The sequence below is a fragment of the Convolutriloba macropyga genome, chromosome 5 (genome assembly GCF_964194025.1).
Source record: "Convolutriloba macropyga chromosome 5, txConMacr16.3, whole genome shotgun sequence".
Taxonomy (NCBI): domain Eukaryota; kingdom Metazoa; phylum Xenacoelomorpha; order Acoela; family Convolutidae; genus Convolutriloba; species Convolutriloba macropyga.
Window position 1 is genome coordinate 51,335,928 of NC_134472.1, and position 25,775 is coordinate 51,361,702.

At 34.4% G+C, this 25,775-nt stretch overlaps 3 protein-coding genes across 3 annotated transcripts in view; 2 read left to right on the forward strand and 1 right to left on the reverse strand.

Annotated features, from left to right (window-relative positions):
- LOC142339444 (uncharacterized) overlaps positions 1–25,775 on the reverse strand; it is a 512,010-nt gene that overhangs the window by 458,073 nt on the left and 28,162 nt on the right. The gene's annotated exons all lie outside the window — the stretch shown is intronic.
- Positions 1,136–8,648, forward strand: LOC142340080 (uncharacterized). Its single transcript, XM_075390494.1, has 3 exons — positions 1,136–2,094; positions 6,626–7,162; positions 8,011–8,648. Exons 1-3 carry the CDS (start codon positions 1,636–1,638, stop codon positions 8,410–8,412), a joined length of 1,398 nt encoding a protein of 465 aa, XP_075246609.1. The 5' UTR covers positions 1,136–1,635; the 3' UTR covers positions 8,413–8,648.
- Positions 11,212–13,989, forward strand: LOC142340410 (uncharacterized). The gene is made up of 3 exons (XM_075390987.1): positions 11,212–12,871; positions 13,025–13,419; positions 13,609–13,989. The coding sequence occupies exons 1-3, from the start codon at positions 11,212–11,214 to the stop codon at positions 13,987–13,989; spliced, it is 2,436 nt and encodes an 811-aa protein (XP_075247102.1).

Below are 25,775 nucleotides of genomic sequence, written 5' to 3' on the forward strand. Positions count from 1 at the left end.
CTCCAGCTGTGCATCATCGATTAGCTTCGCTAAAAGTTTGTCAATTTTATATGACGATTTAATGTGAGGGTTGCAGTAATCAGCAACTGCTAGTTTTTGAGTGTTCTTTTTCTTTCTGTTTCGAACTTTCAACGACAAATAACGGAAATCGAAGGTTTAAGCACCAGAGATTTGAAATCGCGCAATGTAACAAATTTTTGGTATGAAAATATTCAAATGAAGAAAACCAAAAGTGCGTTTGTTTAGTTTTAATCGGTTTCTATATATTCAAACACTGAAAGAGCCCTGTATAAAGAATTTGTGCCTTTTCCAATGGCCTAAACAATTGTTTTTCGCAATTAGTTTTATATATAAAAGTCGGATATCAATACAAAGATTTGATTTCATTCAAATGGAGTACAGATCATTTTATTAGTACTATAAGCCGGGCCCTTGCTCATTATGATACGCAAATCAATTTATTAAGTTCATGATGTTGAAGCATGAAGTTGAAGTACAAGTTATGAATTATAATGTTTAAAGAGCAAGCCAATTAGTACTTTTTGAGCATCTGATTACATTTTTTTTCACAAAATGATACATTAAAAATTATAGGCTCTATGGTAAACGTTCACATTTATATTACAAATATTTATATTTTTCCAATTTGACCATGCGAATAATAAATATAAATAATCATGCGTTATATGTTATTTAACATGTTGCATGCAGTTAATGTTGCATGCGATTAATGTTGCATGCGGGCTAATTAAAATTAAACATCGTTATTGTCTTAAATTTTTTGAAAAACATGAGGTTTGCTTTTTTATAAAGTCTATTAGGAACTCTCCAGTTTTTTTTTGGAAGTGACTGAGAAGTAATCTACTATACTAACATCAAGAGAGAACTGAATAGCCTACATTGTTCTAACATTTGAAAGTATAATGTTAATCAAGATCGCATTTTATTTAAGCTTTATTTTTAAGTTTCTACATTTTTAATATGATATTTTCTAACTTTTCAAATGATTTTTTGACCATGCACGTATCACTATACAGTCTTCAACATGAATAAAACATAAGCGAAAATTCTGAAGTCCTCTGGCCACAACGTTAGTTTGAACACTTTGTACTCTAAAACTATGATATGGTAAGATGCATCAACGCCGGTTTTATAACTAACTAACTTTTAATACCCAAAAAATAATCGCGAAAAGTGGCAATGTGAACATACTGTCGCCATAACGTGAACTAACCATCATTTAAAATTTTCGCAGCAAGTTGCATCTCAAAATATAATTGCCCATTTTTTGTAAAAATTGTTGAGAAGAGGAGTAAAAGTTACATGTCTTTGCACAATTCCAAACTAACCAGGGTGCCAAAATACCCAAAGCCATAATATGCCATTTATTTCCTCTGAGCTTATCGTTCAACAATCCAATTACAATTTAGCAGTCGGTATTGAAAGCATGCTTTAACGTACTTAAACTAATACTTCATTACTTCATCCTATATTCGGTATTGTCATAGTTTCATATCGAGTCGCGCAGGCCACTCTCAAGTCGGTGTTGCGAATACAACCAACAATTTTATTCGAACGTTTCAGAGGGCTGAAAGCAAGTTTGAAATTTAAAACAGAAAGCAGGAACAAAAAGTCATGATGAGTGACATCTTTTTCTTTCCGCCGGGTGATGGAGCGAGAGCAGCTACTCCTGAAATGTACGTCCCTCAAGAGTCGAATCCACGCGAAAGGGGTGGTGATATAAACAGTTTGAACCTGCAGGCCAGGGATGATAGTCTAACAGAAAATTGCAGCAATGCTTCCACTAGATTGACGAGTCACTCTGGTTTGACATCAAACCAAAGCGACGGAGAAATACGGAAGACAAAGCGAGAGAAAACCTCAAGTGACCTCATAGTAATCAACCATAAGAGCGAAAATTGTAGAGTTGTAGTGGCCGCAACGGGGGGAAGCGCTAACTCAGGTGCTTGTGAATCTGTGCCCAAAAACAACAGATCACTGCCCGAGAAGGCAGATTCAGCGCAAAAGGTGCCGATTGCAGGAGGAGAAGAAGACCTTGAACAATTTAACCTGATACAACTGTATCACTGTCAGGTACGTAATTTGAGCCAATGTTAACTTGAATTTGAAAAAAGCTCCAGTTTCAAGGAAATTGCTGGTAACTCAGGTCGAGAACAGCTTGGAAAATACGGCAGAAATAACTAGAATTTGAACAAATTCCAAATTTGAAATTTTAATAAATTAGCGAAAACCGTTTATTTGACTGGAGGTAGAATGGGAAGAAATGATCGGATTTTCTCAGAAAGGTCACTCTAATTTCTGGCAACATTTCTTTAACTAAAAAATCATGAAGTGCTGTTCTGCATTTGCGCAGAACATCAGATTGGCTGTTCGCATTCAGTACTGTGAAAACAAGGTCCCGAGATTTAAAAATCGTTCCAACTTCGGTCATTTGTTGATTTTTTGTTAAACTCTGTTTCTTTCCAACCGATTATTACGTTCAGATTCTACTCAGTTCGTCCATTTTGGCGAAAATCTAATCGAGCTTATGCACCTGGGCATAAAAATGACAAGAAAATGAGGAGCTGATAAGACAAATTTTCGGCAAATCAATCATAGATAACATTCTGCTTGTTAGGGATCTAAGAGCAACTCATACTAAATATTATCTCTTTTGCACGCACTTAGTTGATAATCATGAAAGTTTATTAGTAATAACGACAGTATTCTCGCAAAAAATCTCATGCTTTACAGTCCTTATTTTGAAAGAGGAAAATTTTAATTCTGATTAAGTACAGGCGAAGAGAAACAAGTTACAATCTTGAATTCGTCGAAAATCCAAAAAAGTAAAGTAGTAATTTTATTTTAATAGCTTTTGAAAAAACACCAATTTTTTCAATGCGAATTCGTTTTTAGCCAATTCTATCCGAAAACGAAATTCCACCGGTACAAAATTTTTGAGTAAATTTACTTGTTTTTATTTCTACATTTCATTTTTTCTATGCTATCACATTGTGCGTGCGAAATATACTTGCGAACTTCGCGTACGAAAAGGCGTTGCCCTATATGGAAATTACAGTCAGTGTTTTACACTTTTGAACTGGAAGTTGAAAAGTTAAAATTTGGTTGAAATTTGACTTTGAATTTGAAAAAAGTTGAAATTCCCTGACAGCCGAAGGTAACTACTTTTCACGATTATTTGATGCTGTTGCTCTTAATCGTTTTGTGGAAACTACTTTTATAAATTTGAGCGCATTGAACGGAGGTGGCTACTTGAAAGCGCCATTCACTTTCTTTGGAAGTAGTTTTTGGTACCTGTAGACGCTCGTAGTGATTGTTATTCATTTTCATTTACACATGTTCCCCCAAAGAATAAAAAAATTAGAGAAAAATCAAAAAATATCTATCCACCTATCCAACCACAACCAAAAAAAGACAAATGAGCAGAAAAGATGTCTTTCAGTAAGCCACTGGAAAAAGAGTGAAAAAAACATTGAAAATGAAAACGGAACTGTTACAAAAGTTTTGCAAAAACTTTGATTTAATTTGTACTTTTTTTCAGTTGGATTCCAGCTTTTTGGCAATTTGTTTAGAATCTAATAGATTTTGTTCGAAATAATTAGCGCTGAGACCAAATGTGTGGTTCTAGGTTTTTGATGTGTTTATTTTACTCCTTTCTCTTGTTGAGGTTTGAGTTTTGTAATGTCAATAAAATATCAAAACATTTTCGAGGTGCTCATGTTCAACTGTGCTTTTTAAATACGTTTTTTTTCATTGAAAAAAATGTGTTCTTATGTCACGTGTGTGAACAAATTCAGTCCCAACTGACTTCCTTCACTATCAAACTGACTTTTCATTTCTATCAAAATTTCTTTGCTTGTATTGATTTTACGATTTAAGATGAACAAACAAAATATTATTTTTGAGAGGGTTATTTGAAAAGCAACAGTTTGGTCTAAGTTGTCGTCATAATCGTCACTCGAAAAGCCAAAAACTGTTTCTCGTAAGTGTTTTGGCACTTAATTTGCTTTATTTGTAATTTCAAACTTTAGTTATAAAAAGACAGTTTTGGTCACTCAGCTTTGTTTGAAAAACTGAATTTTGTAAGGCGTTCTTTTTAGTCGAACAAATTGCATTCATTATCTAAAGAAAAAGAACTAGATATTGAAATTTTTTATGCGATATTTCATAAATGTCAAACAAATATCCGCGAGCAAACAAAATATATTTTTAATTTCAATTTTTTTCTTTTTTAGTATATCTTATTTGAGGAGTCGGGTTACTAGACAATGTGTTTGTTTTGCTTAAACCTTTAAATTGACTGATAAATTTAGAAAAAGTTTATACACATTTAAATTATTTTAAAGCACTCAAGGCAAAAATGGTTAATTCTTTTGCCTAGCTTTCATTCAACAAAGCGCAGGAAGAACAAAATTACAAGTTATTAATGTGTTGGCATATTTTTGTAGGGCGTCAGCCTTGATTATTTTGTAGCATATTTGTTTAAAACAAGATCTTTCTTGTTATCCGCACAATGCTACTCGGAAAGTTTTTGATGTGTTTTTTTAGCTTCAGATTTCCGTCAAGATTAGAACCCAGGAATTTACACTAGTCATCTCAATATTTTATCCCGTAAAGTGATAATATTTGGTTTTACATCTAGACGTTCCTCTTATCGTTAAAGAAGAACATAAATTGCATTTTTCCAAAGTTTATCATCAGCTATTTTGTTGTAAAGATTTTTTTTATTAATTTTGATTTTCCTGGAGTTCCATAATACATTTGTCGGCGTTTAGCTGCTACCTAAAATAGTCGTATCATCTGTATGTTTGATCAATTTTCTTTATGACTGACTGCTACTATGATATCGCTCAGCTAAAATTTCTCTAAAGCTTTTGCAAAGAGATGATCAAAGTTTATTTAAAAAAATAATTTCGCTAGAAGTTTGCTAATCTTAATTATTATATGTTTCCAGAGTTTTTATCTAATACTCACAACATAATTTTTTGTTAACCAATCACATGTGTTTTGTAGAACATTTTTCGAGAAAGCAATGAAGTGTGATTGCCTAAAATAGGAACAATAATAAAAATAATAATAATAAGTTTCTTCAATGCGTTTCTTTACAGATTTAAGTTTCGCATACAAACTCGTGAAGAAGACACAACCACCACACCACTCATTTCCTTATCTGATGTTATCCATTAAGTTGCTTTGAGGAAAATGAAACCCAAAAAAGACTCATTTTGCATGATTAACCATCTAGCTTAAAAAATCTGATTTGCATTTCACTCTACGACCTGTAATCTGGCCGTATAAGATTATTAGTAACTAAATAACTAAGCATTCTCTTTGCTCTATTATGTAGCGAAAACTGGATTTTCGTCGTTTTACATTTACCGATGCTATATAGGTTTTTCTGTCCCTGGGCGAGACTGGATGGTTATCTTGTAAGATTTTACAAAATTCTTGCAAAAAAAATTATCCCCGGGTCGCCACTTCTCAGTAGTCATACAAGGATCATAAATGATGTCATAGATTTTATAACGTATTTCATATTACAATCCTTGTAAGACTACTAAGAAACCATACATGATCCTTGTATGATTGAGAGAAAAGCACATATATTTTAATCGATTAGGCATCACTTTTGTGATTCCCAGGCATCACTATGTGAACCCCCAAAAGACCCTAACCTACAATATCGCCTGCAAAATTGGGCACTAAATAAAAGAATAAGTCCAAATGCATAACTAAAGATCTGATACTCTCTGAAGCCAGTTAATACCTATAAATGCTCATTTATAAGAAACATAGAAAATTTTTTAGCATACAACCTCAAAATCGTTTTGTGAATATGTCCAAATTGCAAATTTATTCTTTTAGTGCATGCAAAGAATCAAATGTGGATTGCAAATGCGATATATTCATATTACATGTCCCCTGACTACATTATACTGGAATTTGTGGCTCCAGTCAACGCTTTATGTGTCATATATGAGCTTGTATAATTTCCAAGAAATTTTTTTAACCTCGATTGAAAACGAAATTTAAACAGTTTTTAGGCTTTGAAATTTTTTGTATGATCCCTGAATGACTAGTAGGAAATCATATGGGATCCTTGTATGACTACCAAGTTTTCGTACAAATCATATATGACCGAATATGATTACTAAGAATCATATATGACCTAGTATGACTTGTAAGATTCTGTCAGAATCTTGTAAGATCTTACAAGATAACCGTTCGGAGTTGTCCCGGGTTGTCTTCTTGTTTCATAATTCAATCTTGGTTGCAATTGAACGAGGTCTTTTAGGAAACCAATACAATGGATATTGTTTTCATTTTCAATCGCAAAAAACAAGCAGACGTTGTCTTAAATAGAGCTCATAGATTGTGTTTATATTAAATTTAAAAAAGATATTAAGAGGGGAATTTTTTGGAAAAAAAATAAGTCTGATTATCTTTTTTTGAATTTTAAGCAGGGGTTCCAAATTGTATTTTCTGACTGAACCATGATATCATCCCTTTGAATCCCAATCTTTCAAGACAACACAATTGACCTGGAATTGAGTTTTCGCATTTATTTGCTTATTTAATAAAAATTTGGTATTTTACTGTTCAGCTGAAGCTTGAGGAGGTACTCACGGTCACCGTAGAGCAAAAGATAGAGGTCGAGAGTTTGAAACAGCAACAGCATGAAACCCTTCAGAAATTGAGCAGAAGTGAAACCGATCGGATAACTTGCGAAAAAAAACGTCAAAAAACAATTGGGCAATTACAGAAACAAATTAAGTTACTTGAAAAACAGTCAGCAGAATTTGTGAAGCAAATTGATGCCAAGGAAAAGGAATGCAAACGACTGCAATTGAAACTTCATCGCAGCCATGAAGAAGCTTCTTCATATTTCGACCATTTTTACTCGGAATCAATTGAAAGCCAGGAAGAAATGATAGAGAAACAAAAAGTAGACATAACAAAACTACGTACCCAGATAGAGGAGAAAGACTCCCAAATCAGAGATTACGCCATTAAGGGAATCGCAGCTTTTAAAAAAGAAGAAGAAACGTCACTTAAAAACGAGGAACTGTTGCATGAGCTGGAAGAAAAAGGAAACACTATAGAAGAACTTACGAAACAAGTTGCTGCCTCTAAAGAAGTCGTAAGTCCACAATCTACTAACAAACTATCCGATAATGTCGTCGTGTATAGCTTAAGTGACTGTGGTGAAATCAATGAGAAAATCTGCCGTGCAAAAAAACGAGTTCTGCAGGTTAAGATGCAACAGGACATATTCGAAGTGACGGAGTCACGTAACCTTGCTTGAAACACCCACTTATTAGAAAGTCTTAAAAATTGACATTTTAAATCGAATAATATGGCGGTCTAGACACTGTACGTGAGGGTTTCTATCAGTTTTGATAATCAAAATTATGCAAGTGCCAGTTTCAAAATTCTATATCTCTGCCGTGCCAGTGACAGACTTGAAAGTGGCTTGAAAGGGCATATTTCAAGCACGGTTACGTGGATCCGCTATTCGAAAACTTGATTTGCATCTCAAACTGCAGCGCAATTCTAGAATAATGCCTGATTTTCGTAGTGACAGAGAACCGTTTCATTGACACACACAACCGTTTCTTCATCAGAGTCTCACAACCCATACTTAATTTCATCATGTACACTGTATGTTCCCAGGTTGACGTTTAACACCCAAAACCGTTGTCCACATTTGCCCATATAGTTCTCCCATTTTTGTTTATATATGATGATGAGAACATCAAAATGGTGCAATGGGGCAGTCCTTTGGAGTAAGAGCCCCCCCCCCCCCCCCCCCAAAAGAAATAAATTGTGAGAAAAAGCTGAATTGGCCTGAGTTCTGAATTAAATCTAGGAGTTGTCTCGCAAAAATATTGTAAGCTTGAACAGTTTTTTTTTACGAATTGAAGTCTCGTCGCTTTCGTTTAAATATAATACATTCATTAATTCTGAAAGCCATTTGACATTTTTTAGGTGGCTCAATTGGAGCAGAATTTGAAAACTGAGAAAGACAGGGCCGATCGTGTCCAGGACGAATACGAGCGAGACAAGGAAAAATGGAGCAAACAAAAAGAGGGAACAATGAATATGGTAATGCAAAAGTCAGACACGATCCCTACAAGCAGTTCAATGCAAAAACAGCAACGAAAGTCTCTCTATGAACATGTTGGCCGCCAATTAACAGGTGATCACAACGAAGATAATGAAAATTTCGAGGAAACAAAGAAACAAAACAAGAAGAAGAGTCGCTTTTGGCAATTATCAGGAAAGCAGAAAAGGGCCAAAACTCTTGATGAGTATGTATCAACTCCACTTTACGGACAATATGAAACTATTGACGAGTATTCTGCATATGCAACTGAAGCAGAACATTAAAACTCATAGAGCATCAAACGAAAGCTCAGTAAATGCTTAGTTACACACAACAGTTTCACTGATAAGATGCACCAGATGGAACACACTAAATTTTTCATTATATTCAAACGCAAATAATATTTTACAACTCTCGTGTACAATTTTTTCAAAAAAAACTTTTACTATTTTTGATTTTCATGTCAATGTAAGTTTACGTAAAGCAGTGTTTGTATGAAAACTTTCTATGAATTCCTAAAATTTTCATTCTATAAGGGCTTTTTTCTTATCATTAACTCGTCGGTCTTGTTTCAAAATTCCGAAATAAAAGAATTAAAATAGCCGAAATATATTGGATCTAAGTCTGCTCTATTCGCAATTCCACACGTCTCCTTAGAGTAGTTCGTTGGAAAAAAGACCCACTAGTAAGGCTAATTACTTCGAAGCCCTCACTGTTTGACAAAAAGTGTCATATCAAGCACTTCCTTCAACCCCTATATGAAGTTTGTCGGGGCCTCATTGTTTTTTACTCAATTGCCAATAGTAAAGTGTTAGACTTTCTGTAGTTCTCAAGAACGTAATAACCAATTAATTCGAGTGAAGAATCTCGATATGGGATTTTTTGCCAGGCTCCCAATTCAATTGTTTTATTACATGATCAACCAAAATTTTTATGAAACAGTGAGAATGAAGCGAAAACACTGTTGGCGTTGACTCCACAACCCAGCCAGACAAAAGACAAACAACTTGAATAGAGCACTAAGCCAATGCTCATCCGGTTTTTAAGGCTACTTCAGACCTATACTGGGTTAGCCCAGTTCGCCAAGTCTCTTAAGGTTAGGCAACTTTATCCACTTAGACGCTTCACTATTCATCCACTGGAGAGAGCACAGCTCGCTATCACTCTGAGTATAAGGTCGTCTCAGTGTCTTAGTGGTGCACACTGTCGTTAATGTAGCCATCTCTCCGTTGTTGTTCTCCTTCTACAATCTCAATTTAGCATACTTTTTGAAAGGCGTATCGTTAAATAAATCAAATGCCAGTCAATAAGATTGTAAATAAAAAAAGAGCTTAAAATTAGTTTTATGGTAGAGAGATCTACCTTTCTTTTGAAGAAGTTAATTAAGCTGTACATAAGAATGCACTTCCTTTATGAGAAAACTAAAAAAATTAGAACTACACAATATTAAGTAACATATGGTCAATTTTCCTGTAGAGCAACTAGCTAAAAACTTCCATGTGTTCCAAGCAAGTAATGGTACGGACTATACTTACCAGTACAAAGCCGGTATCAACAAAAAATAAGACTCAAAACAAGAAAGAGTAGAAAATTAGCTGACTAAATTAGAGAAAAAGTATGGTTACCACAATACATAATTTTAAACAATTCTTTCAAATTTTATTTTATCCCCCCGACGGTAACAATAAGTCCACGAATCACATTATAACTAAACTTTGTCTTTTCCCAATTGGTTGTTCACAAACAGCATCCAACTGTGGAAAGAGTCCAACGGCGGGTGGACAGTAGATGGAATTGACAATGTAGAAATACGGTTTGTCCGAACAAAACCGATCGCTGCATCATCCTTTTTAGCACTTCCAGGTGACCTGGCTAGATGTAGGCATCTGCTTAACATTCGCAATCGACAGGATGAGAAGTGCTTCCTCTACTGCTACACCGCTCAATACCATAGCACCATTGGACCCAAACTATTTTCTGACAATACATCCTGGCGACAGAAAACAAACCCCATAATGTATGGACCGGAAAACCCCAGAGCAAAACAACCCGTTGGAACATTTATGAGGCCAATGGCTTTCCATCAAATGGAAAATTTTGAGCAGCTGAACAATGTTCGTTTCAATGTTTTCAGACACTCGAACAATAAGTTGATACCGTTTCGCATTTCAAAAAATCAAAATTTCAGCTTTGACCTTGATCTGCTCTTGCTAAGTGATGGCACAATGCCTCACTATGTCCTTATCACCAACATCAAAGGACTAATTCACAAGTACAAGCAGATAATTCAACGCGCAGACAATCATTTATGCCGCAATTGTTTCCACCTCAGTACTTCACTAGGTAGACATGAAAAGCATGAACAAATTTGTCATCAGAACACTCAGGCAATAATAAAAATGCCAAAAACTGAGCAGCGAAACTTTGAATTCAAAAATGTTCAAGCCCGGTGGTTTGCCCCAATTGTTGGTTTTTTTGATCTCGAGTCAATTATTGAACCCGTTGCTGGCAGTAGTCAGGAAAACTCAGTAACGAAAGCGCTGGAAGAGCACAAACCATGTAGCTATGCTCTACTTTTTGTTGCCCTGGATAAAAAAAAACCTTTCTTCTTTGATATAAAAAGCGGACCGAATGTGATGAAAGATTTTGTCAAGACACTTGAAAGAATTGCTAAGGATATTTATGATGTGAAGCAATAACACAAAAACTTTTCCGGTGAGGTAACAACACCCAAGCAAGACGCTACCTTGTGTTGGATATGTGACACCGAATTGAACAAAAACGCTCAAGATCCAACCGTACTAGACCATTGTCATTTCACTGGAACATTTTTAGGATGGGCTCACGCACAGTGTAACTTGAAACGCAGAACTCTCAACTACACTCCCCTCTTCGCCCACAACTTAGCAAATTATGATCTTCACCATGTAGTACTGGCACTACAGAACATAGATGAGAGGAACACAATTTCGATTGTACCCAGCACAAGCTAAAAATTCATCTCGTTGCAAATAGGAGTTCACATCAAAACAACTCAAAACAAAAAAGGTGTGTGGACCAGTCAATATGAATACATCAGACTTATGGACTCATGTAAATTCATGAACACTTCACTTGACAGGTTGGTGCAGAACCTGCCAGCAGACCAATTCAACATGCTTGAACAACATTTCGAAAATTGGCCCGAGTCATCAGTCAAACTGTTGAAACAAAAGGGTTCGTTCCCTTATTGCTATATAGACAATTTCGAAAAACTGCAGGAGCTTCAGCTTCCTCCACGCAATTTGTGGTCAAATAGCTTGCAGCAGTATGAAGTCACAGTAACTGAAGATGAATACGCAAGGGCAGTTGAAGTTTTCAATTTATTCAAGTGTCAGAACATTGGGAAGTACTACAACTTGTACTTGAAAACAGATGTTTTTCTTCTCGCTGCTGTAGTTCTATGCTTCCGGAAGGTATGCTATGAGACATATGGACTGGATTGTTGTCAATACTACACGGCATCTAACTTGTCAGGTGATGCCATGCTGAAAATCTGCAACCCCGAACTCCATCTTCTTACAGAGAGAGAACATCTCGATATGGTGGAGAGCTTGATAAGAGGTGTGAGCTCAGTATACAGCAAGCGACTTTGTAGGGCAAACAATAAGTTTCTGCCGGACTACAAGCCGAAGAATATTTCTTCGTTCATTGTAATGATTGATGCAAATAACCTCAACGGTGGAATCATGGAAAAGTTCCCGCTTCCTCTTCGTGGTGAGTTTGAATTATTTGACAAGAGCGAATGGACCGACGCAAATGCACAAGAAATATTGAATCGAATCTTTAAAACACCGGACGATGATGAAATAGGATATATTGTTGAAGTAGATTTCAGTTATCAAGATAGCTTGCATGACCTTCACTCATATTTTCTATTGGCACCCGCAAAAGAAGCAATAAATGAATGCTGGCTGAGTGAATATCAAAGCGATTTATTAGAAGAGATGCAAATCAAAAAACCTCCTCCGGTTAAAAAGCACATTCAGACGCTTTTTGATAAACAGAACTATACACTGCACTATCAAACGCTGAAACTCTATGTTGAATTGGGATTGGTAGTAACTAAGCTTCATCGAGTGCTATCATTCAGACAAGAAAAGTGGTTGGCCCTCTACGCGAAACTGAATACGGAAAAACGGAAGCAGGCGAAGAATAAATTTGAAGAGGATTTTTTCAAATTGATGGTCAACTCATCGTTTGGAAAAACCTGTGAGGGTAAACGCAACCATTTGAAAATCAAGTTGACCCGCACTGAAGAAGAAACTTTGAAGTGGACAGAAAAGCCCGAGTATCAGTCGTCGCAGATCATTACTGAAGATCTTGTTACTGTATGTCTTCAGCAATCGGAAATACTTTGGGACAAGCCAACAATAGTAGGTGCCTGTATATTGGATTTGGCGAAGAAGTTCATGTTCGAGTTCCACTACAAAGTCATGAAGAAAAACTTTGATTGTAATTTGCTTTATTCAGACACAGACTCTTTTGTGTATGAAGTGCGCTCGAGAGACTTTTTTGCGGAACTACAGCGGAAAAAGTCGGTCGCTGAACAGTTTGATTTTTCAAACTTCCCATCTCAACACCCATTGTACAGCAGGGAGAATGCCCGTGTCACGTTGAAATTCAAAGATGAGATGGGAAGCAAGCCAATTGCAGAGTTCTGTGGACTGAAGCCTAAGCTGTATTCTATCAAGCTCGCCGAAGGTAAGTATAAGTCTTTTTCACTACCACTACTGCACCATACATACAAAGACATTCAACAAAAGCAAGCATACGCTAGACGTTAACATACAACTAAGTTTTTTACTGCAGGCAGGAAGACCAGAATGAATTGGAAACAAAACAATTTTTTTTCAGGTCCCGCTAAGCAGTCAGCAAAAGGAGTCACAAAAGATGCACGCCGCAATATGAAACATGAGCTGTACAAAAGAACTCTCTTGGGGGGTGAGGTGGTGCGTTTGCTCAACACCCGAATAGCATCCAGCAACCACAGGCTTCACACGATTGTTGTCAACAAGAAGTCGCTGTCAGGCTACGATGACAAACGTTTCATCTTGAGTGACCAAGTTTCAACGCTGCCCTATGGTCACAGTGCAATAAGAGAAGACATGTTTTTCCGGGCAATAGTGAAGGAACCTGATTGGGGCCTGGATGATTTTAGCGAAAGCGAGCAAGAAAGCGGGCAGCAGGCCCAGGATAGCTCGCTGCAGGCCCAGGATAGGTCGCTGCAGGCCCAGGATAGCTCGCAGCAGGCCCGAGGTAGCTCGCAGCAGGCCCAGGATAGCTCGCAGCAGGACCAGGATAGCTCGCAGCAGGCCCAGGATAGCTCGCAGCAGGCCCAGGATAGCTCGCAGCAGGACCAGCATAGCTCGCAGCAGGCCCAGGATAGCTCGCAGCAGGCCCAGGATAGCTCGCAACCGGTAAAAAATAAAAACCAGCAGAAAAACAAGCACCAAACACAACAGTCAGCAAACATTCCACAAACTAATAGCATTCTAAACACAAGTTTCAACTCAATTCCCAACCCAGGTCTTCACCAGCGAATTTATAGCGAGGATGAATTGAATGAAAATTTGGTAGATTTTGACAATTTGTCAGAGTTGTCGGACAGTGGTTCTTCTACGGACGCAGCTTGCGATGGTTTTATTCAAAGTCAAGCGATAGAAGATTCAGATAGCAGCCCCCAACCTCCAATCACAATTGACGAACAACCGCCAGCCAACCTCCCAATAACAATTGAACAACAAAATCTGCAAGATCAACCACCTACCAAAAAGAGAAGACGAGCAAGAATCATAGAAAGTAATAGCGAAGAGGACTGAAGAACCAAAACAAAACTAAAAACTCTTGTCTCATCCTGTGTTTTTACCTATATTGTCCAAAAAACACTGGCAGTCGGGCTTATATGGCCCAATTGACTTTTTCAAAAGTGAAATTTGTACCGTCCCCCCTTTTTGGGCTAGAAATTTCTTGTGTATAGTGCGAGTTTTTGATGGTGCACGCGTGAAGTGTGAGAAAGTGAAAGGTGTAGTCCAACGTACCAGGAGGGGTTGAACTGCCACAGCGTGTGACAGAGTACAGTTCTTCCTGCACATATCAGACTGTATCAAAATTCGTTTTTGCAACAAAACTTGTGTCGGAGTCAACTTATTAAGTCAGCTTTTCCGCTGCCACACATGCAGGGTTTCTCTTATTCATTTTAAACCCAATAAATTTCAGTAGAACCGGATTTTTTGAAATATAGCTCCTACCCATATATCCGGTCTACTAAAAAAGATTTTTTTTACTCAATTGTTGCCCAGGGTGATGTGTAGTTGTCCGTTGATACCCTCTTGGACAACGCGATCTTGAATATCAAAAATTCGTGGATTCCTACACTTTCCACAGTGGCAAAAATGGAGGTCGATTACACTTCTGTTGAGACAGAAAACCACTTTTCTCAGGTTTCTGATTGGATCTAAAAATTTTTATCACGTTCGTCAAATGATTTTAGGAACTTCATAAGTCGTCCAATTTCATTCATCATTGTTCTCCGTTTCAGTATTTAATCTGTATTAGGAATTTTTTTTAATGATTAGGAGTTTTTGGAAGAACGTCTTTTTTCCAAAAAGAACAAGAAACTTGCTGTTGACCTTTTGAGAATTTCTCAAATTGCAAAAAAAAGTAGTTTTCATATATATTAAGCAAAAAATTGTTATAACCTACTTGGTTTGCTACTTGATTCTACCATTAGTTCCTGTTTATCGTTCATTCAATCTGACTGAAACAGCCTTAGTATCATAACAAAAAGAAAAGATCGGTGAGCTCAACTTATTTTTTTAGACAACAATTCTAAAATCACTTTGACAAATTTTAAAAATCTGCACAACAAATACAATCAAATTATAGCCCCCCCCCAAAAAAAAAATATTTACAATGATGGGGGGCTTTGCAAAAAATTGTTATCTGACCACTAAGCTGGGGGGGGGGGCTATAAAGAAAAACCCAAATTTTTCAGAAGTTTTCTCGTTTGTACCCCGTCCCAATGGGGAAATTAAAAATATTCAGAACTAAAACTCACACTTACGTAATAAGAACGTTGATCTCCTCTTGTATTCTGCTGGATGTAGCAGAATATCAAAACATCAGTTGATTGACCCGCAGTTGAGAGTTCTGCTGGATGTAGTAGAATATGAAAACACCAGTTGATTGAACATCACAGTTTGAGAATTTTTCAGAAAAAAGTCGGCAATTATTTTTCATGAATCCTGCTTTGATGAAAAAATATTTATACTATAATTCGTTTTTAAAAATATTAGCTGACTATTTGTTGAATTATTTGGTTTATAGGTTTAAGTTGAATTTTTAGTTTCAGATAGTAAAAGTCTCCCGAAACAATTCTTTATCTGTTCACAAGAAAAAAAATCACAAGAGAGACTTTCACTGTTGAGCAAAACACAAAATTAAAAATAAATTGCCAACTTTTTATGTGAATGTTCAAGCAGGCTGATTGTAAAAAGAGCTGAATATATAGGAAGCAATAACTAGCAAGCTGAATGTATAGGAAGCAAAATAACTGGCAAGCTGGGTTGGAAATAGTCAAATTTACAAATGATAGCTATCTTGAAATATTCAATCTGGGATTTCTTATTTGCAACAGCAGGACTTCAGTTTTTTAACCAAAACATCGTAAAATTATCACAGCTTTGATCCCCCTTACCCCCTCTTTCATCTGCCGAAAATTAAGTTGTTTGAAGTAGGGGGGTTTCCAGAAAAATTGAGATAAATCCAGCAATTCTAATGTAATATTAAGTAAAAGTTAGGCTTGGGGAAGCTTTAATATACGTATGCTTTTATAGCTCAGACAGTATAGCGTGGTAATCCCCATAAGTCTTTTGTTTAGCACCGAGAAAGCAAAGAGTAATGGCGTCACTTTGTCTAGCACGACTGAGTAATATGGCGGGAAAGTTAGCAAAAGTTGCAAAGAGTTTGAACTAGTTTATAGCACCGATGAATGAATTAGCCGAATAAAGCACCAAAGATTTGAATAAAATCAAAAATTAGGGGGGATGCCAGGGGGCGTTGTAAACTTACAAAAAAATTTGCGTTGCAGAAAATGTCCCAAAAGTGTCCCCCCTAGGGGGGGACACTTCATGCATTCCAATCTTAATACATAGTGTCCCCCCCTTTGAGACCCCTGTCAGTTTTTTATACTACTTCCAACAACCACAACGCAAATTCTCACGAGATAAGATATAAAACGAGCACAATATGTATATATATATATATATATATATATATATATTTATATATAATATAAATATATATATATATATATAATATATATATATATATAAATATAAATATATATGTATATATATATATATATATATATATATATATATATATATATTATATATATATATATTTGTATATATAGATATATACAAATTACACCGTTGAACTTTGTTCTCTCCAAAATCATTTTATATATAATTATTATCTGTTTAAAAGAATATCAATTAATTAAAAGAATATTAAACAATTAAAAGTCTGATCAACTTATAAAAAAGAACTCGAACGGTAAATAGATCTAAGCGTAGTTTTACGCTAGATAGATCTACTTTTATGTGAAGTGCAGTTTTTTGAAGCTGTACATAAGAACACGCTTCTTTCTTTTGAGAAAACTAAAAATGATTTAGAACTACACAATATTAAATAAAATCTGTTTGATTTTTTTGTAGGGCAACGAGCTACAGATTTCTATGTATTCCAAGCAACTAAAAATACGGATAGTCATTACTAAATATTTCGAGTGAAGAAGCTAAAAATGCGATTTTTCACCAGGCTCCCAACTCAAATCTTTATTACTTAATGAACCAAAACGTTTTTAAAAGCAGTGAGAAGGAACCGGAAACTCTGTTGGCGTTGACTCCACAACCCAGCAAGACAATCAATAAACCATTTGAACAGAGCTTTAAGCCAATGCCTATCAGTTTTTTAAGCCTACTCCGGACCTCTGCTGGGTTAATCCAGCTCGCCAAGTCTTTTAAGGTAAGGCCAATTTACCCCTTAGAGACTTCACTATTCATCCGCTGGAAAGAGCACGGGTCACTATCACTCTGAGGAACCAGTCGTCTTAGTGGTGCCTACTATCGTCGCTGTAGCCATCTCTCTGTTGTTGTTGTTCTTCGCTCAATCTCAAATTAACGTACTTTTTAAAGGGTGTATCGTTAAATAAATCAAATGCCAGCCAATAAGATTATATCTAAAAAAAGAAATTAGTTTTATGGTAGACAAATCTACATTTATGTGAAGTGCAGTTACTTAAGCTGTACATAAGAACGCGCTTCTCTTGTGAGAAAACTAAAAATAACTTAGAACTACACAATAATAAGTAACACCTGGTTTAATTTCCTGTAGAGCAACTGGCTAAAAACTTCCCATGTGTTCCAAGCAAGTAATGGTACGGACTATACTTACCAGTATAAGGCTGGTATCAACAAAAAAGTAAGACTCAAAACAAGAAAGAGTGGAAATTTAGAAAGAGTAGAAATATACACTAAATTAGAGTGTATATATGTTTATATATATATATATATATATATATATATATATATATATTTATATATATATATATATATGTATATATATATATATATATATATATATATATATATGTATATATATATATATATATATATATATATATATATAATTAGACCGTTGGATTTTTGTCTGATCAGAGGTCACTTCCAGATGTGCCTTCAACCTCGGAATGATCACCTGGCCGGGAAAGAGGATCAAGCCTTAGGAATAAACGCTATTAAAAGAAGTGAAGTTAAAACAGCTTTGCAGTGGGAGATATTAGATGAGCGTGGATATCGATCTATAATTAGTTGACACTTGCTTAGCTGAACTCTAAAACCAAAATTTCGGTCGGATCAGTGGTCATTTCCGTCTGGAAATGTCTGATCAGAGAGTTCTGAGCGCACTTCGATCGCTCGCGGTTTTTCGAGCGCACTTTATTCTGATCAGAGAATACTTTGGTCTGGGATGTTCTGATCAGAGGTTACTTTCGTCTGGCACGGTCTGATCAGAGATCACTTCCGGATGGCACCTCAACCTGGTCAGCAATCAAGCCGCGCGTGAAAACCACACCCGAAAAAGTTACTCTGAAATGTCAGTTTGAACCAAAAATTTTCGAGCTATGCATTCATACGTTTAAAAACAAATTAGTAGAAACAAAAATTTAAAAAGTATTGAAACTTGATTGTTTTTTTTCTACAGCAGAATTAAAGAGAAATATTATTTTAAAATTCATTTTCCACTTGACATGAGAGTTTCATCAGACCTTAACAATTTGTGATGAAAGGGAAAATTTACGCATAAATTTTAAGTATATTGTTTGCTGAGAAAATGAATTTTCAATTCAATTTTCCTGAACAGTTGACTCTATTAGTTTGTTTCATGAATCATACCTCCATATGATTTCATTGAGACCGCTTTTTACATTTGGTTTAGGTCTTCAAAAAAATGACAAGTACAGACGGAGGACAAAAAAGCATTATCATCATTACCTAAGTCAAAATCATTACCTATTCGGTAAAAAATAGGATATAATCAATTGCCCATTCTTGAACACCAATAATGTGATATGTAACCTGTGAATGATGATATTACTTGATATTGAAACTCTTTCTATCAGGAAATCGAAGCGACCTGTCATTGCCAACTTTAAGCTGCAAACTGATAAAAAAGACAAATAAAGACAGAAAAAAACTCAATAGAACTTTGTGAGGAAACAGCTCCGAACCGACAAACACCATTATCTATTCGATAAAAATTAAAATAAAATGAAAAATTTTTTTGAACGCCAAAAATATTTGTGACTTCTGAATCCTAATAAAGATACTAGCTAACATCTAGACAGAAAAAGGAACAAAAAGCAAAGTTAAAAAAACATTTTTTTCTAAAACAATTATATTGCAATTGATAAAAAATAGCTGTCAACTGATTTCGTTAAAAGCAATCAGTTAGTGATCCAAAAAACTATTGAGAACTTTCATTAATCAGAATATCATGTAGGTCTACAAAAAGAATGATAACAACACAAACAATAATCGAAAAAAATGAAATAATAATTTTCAAGAAATAAATGTTGAAGCCGTTAAATCAAACAGCAATGCGCTAAAATTATAGATATATTCGTTTTTGCTATTTTTTAACATGTGATATGCAACCTGTAATTAGGGAAACTAGGTAACAAGCAGAAAAAAAGAGTATCAAGGATCAAATCTAAAAGAATACGCCTCATTTTAGTTTAAACATTTGATTTCAAAGTCAAGGAAAAAATTGGGTTTTATCTGAAATCAGTAAAAAAAAGTTTTTCTGTTCATGCATAGAAAGCTGCCAAGAACTGAAGTTAACCAGAAGTTTTCGTACAAATAAGGAAAATACGAAAAATAAAGGCAAAAAAAATCTATTTAATTCTGCTAGGAGACGGCGTGGAAGCCATTAAAACCATAATCCAATCACTAAATTACATGATATGTTCAATTGAGCCTTCTTAGGCCACAATAAATTGACATTAAAATAATGTGACCGGACAGAGAAGAACCTCAAAGATGGGCAAATATTCAACATTCTTTTGAAAATTCGTCATATGAAAGCCAAAGATTGAAAACGCAAGTACTTAAAACCTAAAGACGACAATAGACAATAAATTATAATCTACTTGATGTTCAATGCGACCTGTCTTTTCTCACTTTAAGCTGAAAAATGTCAGAAAAAAACAGAGTGAACAAAACTCAATTAAACATTGCCGGTCTATGCGGTAAAAACCATTATCTAAGCGGTAAAAAACGATCGAATGAAGTACCCATTTTGAACACCCATATTGTGATATGCAACCTCTGAACAAAGATACTAGCTAGCAGCTAGACAGAAAAATCAACAAAAGTTTTCAAAAAATGAAAAACAATTAATTTTCAATTATCAAAGAAAATAGCTGTCGACTGAAACCATTAATATAATGATTTATTGCTCCAAAAAAAACTAATGAGAAATTTCATTGTTCAGATATGTCATAGGTCTACAGTAAGAACGACAACAATTTCAAACAATAATTAAAAATTGAAAAAAATTTGCAAAAAAAAATAATCGTCGAAGACGTTAAACCAATGAGCCTTGAACTAAAACATTAGACAAGTTCAATTTTGCTGTTGATTAACATCAATCATGTAACATGCAACGTGTAATTAATGACAACAGGTAACAAGCAAACGAAAAGCAGCGCATGAAATAATACCTCTTTATTTTTTTTGAAAATATTTGATTTCAAAGTCATGGAAAAACTTAGTTATTTTCAGAATACAGTCGGAAAAACTTCTTTATTTATGCAGAGGAAGCTGCTAAGACCTGCAGTTAACCGGAAGTTTTAGTACGAACACAGAAAATACGACAAACAAAGGCAAAACAAAAAAGTCCATTTAAATCTACTAAAAGACGATGTTGAAGCCGTTAAAACCATAATACATTCACTGAAAAATCGATATGTTAATTTATTTTTTCTTTTAAAATCTATATTGTGTCTTCTGACCTTACAGTAATAATAATGTGACAGGACAAAAAAGCACCTTGAAGAGGGAAAAAAATCAAAATTTTTTTGACAACTCGTAAAATTAAAGCCGAAAACTGAAAACGTCATTACATAAAACGCAAAAATGGCAATAGACATTAATTGTTTTCTTTCTTTTCATTTAATAAAGTGAATTACACTAAAAATTCAACAAAAAAGAAATCCAAAAATTGGTTTTTAATGTTTAAATTAAGCACAAGTGCTTTTGCCATGAACTCTATCACATAAATCCTAATTTTACCAAATTAACCTTAATAAAACATCAATAAAACAGCAGGCAAAAAATTGAAAAGCGGATAAAATATGCAGATTTCAAAAACATTGGAAAAATTTGCTATCAGCTGGAATTATTAAATATGTCCATTTATAACTCCATAGGAAGCCATTGAGACCTTTCGTTGTCCGGAGTATGTCTAACGACAATCAATAAAAACAAAAAGTACTGTTAACAATTAAGTATTTGAGACCTCTAAGTATTCAGAATTCTGTATAGGTTGTCAAAATCAAACGGCAAACACAGATGGAGAACAAAATTCAATTGAACTTTGCCAAAATCCGGTATAGACTCTCTAAACAATTATCCACTCGGTGAAGATCAAGATATAATAAGAAGACCAATTTAACCTCTGAATGATGTCATTAGAGAATACCTAGACAGAAAGAGCAACAATGAGGGCAAAAAATTTTTTTAAAAAACTTTTTTTTCAAAAACAATTAATTTCGAATTCATAAATTATAGTTGTCGACTGAAACCATTAAATAAAATCATTTATTCTTCCAAAGCACGCCATTGAAAACTTTCATGATTAAGATTTTTTCGTTTGAGAACTTTCATTAATCAGTATATGATGTAGGTCTACAAAACGAACGACAACAAATACAGACAAAATTGTAAATTGAAACAATCTTTCCGCGAAAGACAAGTGTCGAAACCGTTAAATTAGTAGGCAATGCACTAAACTTTTACATATGTTCAATTCTATTTTTGTTGATATCCACAATGTGATAGGGAAACTTTAACTACTAGGGATCAAACTTGGTACAAGCAGAAAAAAGAACAACAAAGATCAAATTTAGAAAAATACCTTTTTATTAAAACATTTGATTTCAAAGTCTTGAACAGTTACCTGAATTTAGCTTAAAAAATCTCTTTGTTCGTGCAAAGGAAGGTGCTACGACTTGCATCTAACCAACACTTTTCATACGAATACAGGCAAACAAATACAAAACAAAGAAGTCCATTTAATTATGTTAAGAGACGGTGTGGAAGCCGATAAAATCATAATCCAATGACTGAAGAACTTGATATGTTCAAATGCAACTTCTTTTTAAGACTCAAAAATGTGGTATCTGACCTTACAATAATGTGACTGGGCGAAAAAGACCTCAAAGATGGGCAAAACTTCAAAAGTTTTATGAAAAACTTGTAATATTAAAAAAAAACTGAAAATGCCTTACTTGAAACCCTACAATGGCAATATTCATTCATATGTTCAATTGATCCTTCTTTTTAAACCTCAATAATTTGGTATCTGACCTTCCAATAATGTGAGAGGACAAAATGACCACAAAGATGGGCAACATTTCAAAGTTTTCATTAAAACTGGAGATATTAAAACCAAAAACTGAAAGCTCCATTACTTGAAACGCAACAAAGGATATAGACATTCAATTTAAATCTATTAGAAAGTCAATGCTGCCTTTAAGCTGAAAGTTGTCGAAAAAAAAGAAAAATTTGCAAATCTCAAAAATGCATTTTTTATACTGAAAACAAATAGTTTTAAACATTAGAAAGATGATAAGATGTTGACTTGATGGACTAGATAGGTTTCGTGAAACTCTCTAGGAAACCAATTGAATTAATCACTAAAATACCTCGATTTCAATATTGTTCTCTATTTCACATTAAAAAAGCAAAAAGAACCAGATAAAACCTCGTTAACTTGGTCGAAAAAACGAATTTCAACATAAGTATTTTTAGTTCTCTGTTCTACGCTGGACGCATTTTCTAACGATGTCACTCACAACTCTCTTCGATTAATATATCGGTTGACCAGAATTGACTAAACAAAAAAACCCATTTGATTATATAATTCGTCTCCACTAAAGCGACTCGGTACAACTCCTTTACTGGAGGGCACTCTCTTCGACAAATTTTACTGGCACGCAAAAGCCAGATCACCGAAAGCAAAAGCTTTGTAAGATAGAAATTAGATAGATTAGTAATTGACAGTAGATGTTCGATACAAAAAAGAACGATTAAATAAAAAATTGTTTTGCTATTTTAATTGAGCTTCAAAACTGATTTTTGAAAAGACCTATTAACTCTGAGGGGTTAAAAAAAATACTTACATTGTAGAGGATCCAGATAAATTTCCTCATAAGTCGATTCAAAGTCTTTTTTCTATACGAAAATAAACTAAGGAAAAAAGTTAAAAAACAGGAATTTCAGAGCTCTAAAATATTAATTAGGCACAAGTGTTTCTGCCATAAAATGTTAACACATAAAAATTGATTTCACCAAAATAACTTCAACAAAACTTCAATAAAACAGTAAGCAAAAAATAAGAAGGGCAAACTTGAAAATTACGCACGATCTCAAAATCATCGGAACAATTGGCTATCAGCTGGAATTATTAAACACGTCTAGTTCTAACTCCATAGGATACCATTGGGGTCGTTCGTTATCCAGAGTATGTGTTATGACTAAAAAAACAAAAAGTACTGCCAACAATTAAATATTCGAGACCTGTCATTGTCCAGAATTCGTTTTTGGTTTTTCAGAAACAAACGACAAATACAGATGGAGAAAAAAGAAATTCAATTGAACTTTGCGAGAAATCTGTACGAACGGGTCGAGACCATTATATATTCGGTCAAAAACACGATACAATCATATGCCCAATTTAACTTCTGAATAACGATAATAACTAACACCTCGACAGAAAGAGCAACAAAAAAGGCAAAATTAAAAAAAAATCAATAACAATTAATTTCCGATGCATAAACAGTAGCTGTCAACTAAAACCATTAAATACAATCATTTATTGCTCAAAAGCACACGTTGAAAAATTTCAGTAATTAGAATATGTCATTTGAGATTTTTCAAAAATCAGAATATGTCGTATGTCTACAAAATGAACGACAACATATTGAAAAATGAACGACAACGAATTGAAAAAAAATTCCGCGATAGACAAGTGTCAAAGCCGTTAAATTTGTAAGCAATGCACTAAACATTACATATGTTAAATATGCTTTTGATAAAATTCACAGTGTGATTAATTCACAGTAATTAATTGATAATCAAACTTGAAACAAGAAAAAAAAGAGCAGCGATCAAAATGAAAAAAATACCTCTTTTTCATTAGAACATTAGCCTTCAGAGTAAAGAAAAACTATCTGAAGTTAGCTTAAAATTTTTTCTCCATGCATAGAAAGGTGCTATGACCTACATCTAACCAGGACTTTACATGCGAATACATAAAATACGACAAACGAAACAAAACAAAAAACTCTATTCAATTCTGCTAAGAAACGGTGCGGAAGCCGTAAAAACCATAATCCAATCACAAAAATACTTGATATATTCAATTGTTTCTTTTTTTTAAATCTCAATAATATGGTATATGACCCTTCATTAAAATGAGAGAACAAAAAGAACCTCAAAGATTAGCAATTATTTTAAAAACTGTTTATAAAAACTGGTAATATTAATCCGAAAACTGAAAACGACATTAATTGAAACGTAAAATCCGCAGTGGACATTGATATTTAGCTATTAGAAAAATCAATGCAACCTATCATTGCTGACTTTAAGCTGCAAGTTGTCAAAAAAGAGAAAAAAGTACAAATCTCAAAAAATAATTGTTTGTATTGCAAACAAAGAGTTTTTTAATACCAGAAAGTGTTGACTTAATGAACTAGATGTGTTTCGTGGAACTCCAAAAGAAGCCATTTAGAACAATCACTAAAATAAAATGATTTAAATTTATGTGTACTGTGTTTCATACCAAAAGTAAGAAGAGCGAGAAAAAACTTCGTTAACTGCGTCAAAAAACGAGCTTGAAAAAGATCTGTTTTATTCCATATTCTAATGGACGCGCTTTCTAATGATACCACCCACAAATCTCTTTGATTTTTATATCGATTGGCCACCATTGAATGAACAAAAGGAACCATTTGAGTAAATAGTTCGTCCCCACTAAAGTGGCTCGGTACATTTCCTTTACGGGACGGCATTCTCTTAGACAAATTTTACTGGCTTGCGAAAGCTGGATCACCGAAAACAAAAACTTTTTCTATGACAGAAATTAGATAAGTTCCCCATTGATTGACAGTAAATGTTTGATACAAAAAACGATTAAAAAGAGGTGTTTTGTTTTTAATTAAGCTTCAAAATGATTATTGAATTTTTTTTAAAATTGATTTTCAAAAGACCTATAAACTTTGGGGGGGGGGGAGAGGATTTTACTTACATTGTAGAGGATCCAGCTAAATTTTTTTTATAAATCCAGCCAAATTCTTTTCATAAACAAAAATGAGATAAACTAAAAAGTTAACAAACAAGAAATTCAGAACTTAGCTTTAAAAAATCAATTAAACAGAAATGTTTTTGCCAAAAAATGTTTACACATAAAATTTAATTTTATCAAATTAACTTCAATAAAACTTCAATAAAACAGTAGACAAAAAAAGAAGAAGGGCAAAACTTGATAAATACGCAGCCAATTAGGCCTTTCGTTATACAGGGTATGTCTTACGACCCATAAAAAAAACTAAAAGTGCTGTAAAAAATTAAATGTTTGCCAAAAATCAGTTTTCAGGCCACTAAAGTCATAATCTAATAGTTGACCAAAGAATTGCATATATTTATATGTATCTTTCTCAAATGCTGCTGGGACCAATCTTTAGTGTGTTTTTGCGAGAAAACACTAAAAAAACGACATTGAGCAACTATACCAAATCTCAGAAAAAGTGAAAACCAGT

Excerpts from the sequence above, each read along its gene's own strand:
- LOC142340080 (XM_075390494.1), top strand. The coding sequence starts at position 1,636 with ATGATGAGTGACATCTTTTTCTTTCCGCCGGGTGATGGAGCGAGAGCA. Across the intron at positions 2,095-6,625 it reads TACAACTGTATCACTGTCAG|CTGAAGCTTGAGGAGGTACT; the intron begins GTACGTAATTTG and ends TTTACTGTTCAG. Across the intron at positions 7,163-8,010 it reads TTGCTGCCTCTAAAGAAGTC|GTGGCTCAATTGGAGCAGAA; the intron begins GTAAGTCCACAA and ends GACATTTTTTAG.
- LOC142340410 (XM_075390987.1), top strand. The coding sequence starts at position 11,212 with ATGGACTCATGTAAATTCATGAACACTTCACTTGACAGGTTGGTGCAG. Across the intron at positions 12,872-13,024 it reads TTCTATCAAGCTCGCCGAAG|GTCCCGCTAAGCAGTCAGCA; the intron begins GTAAGTATAAGT and ends ATTTTTTTTCAG. Across the intron at positions 13,420-13,608 it reads CCCAGGATAGCTCGCAGCAG|AAAAACAAGCACCAAACACA; the intron begins GCCCGAGGTAGC and ends AAAAACCAGCAG.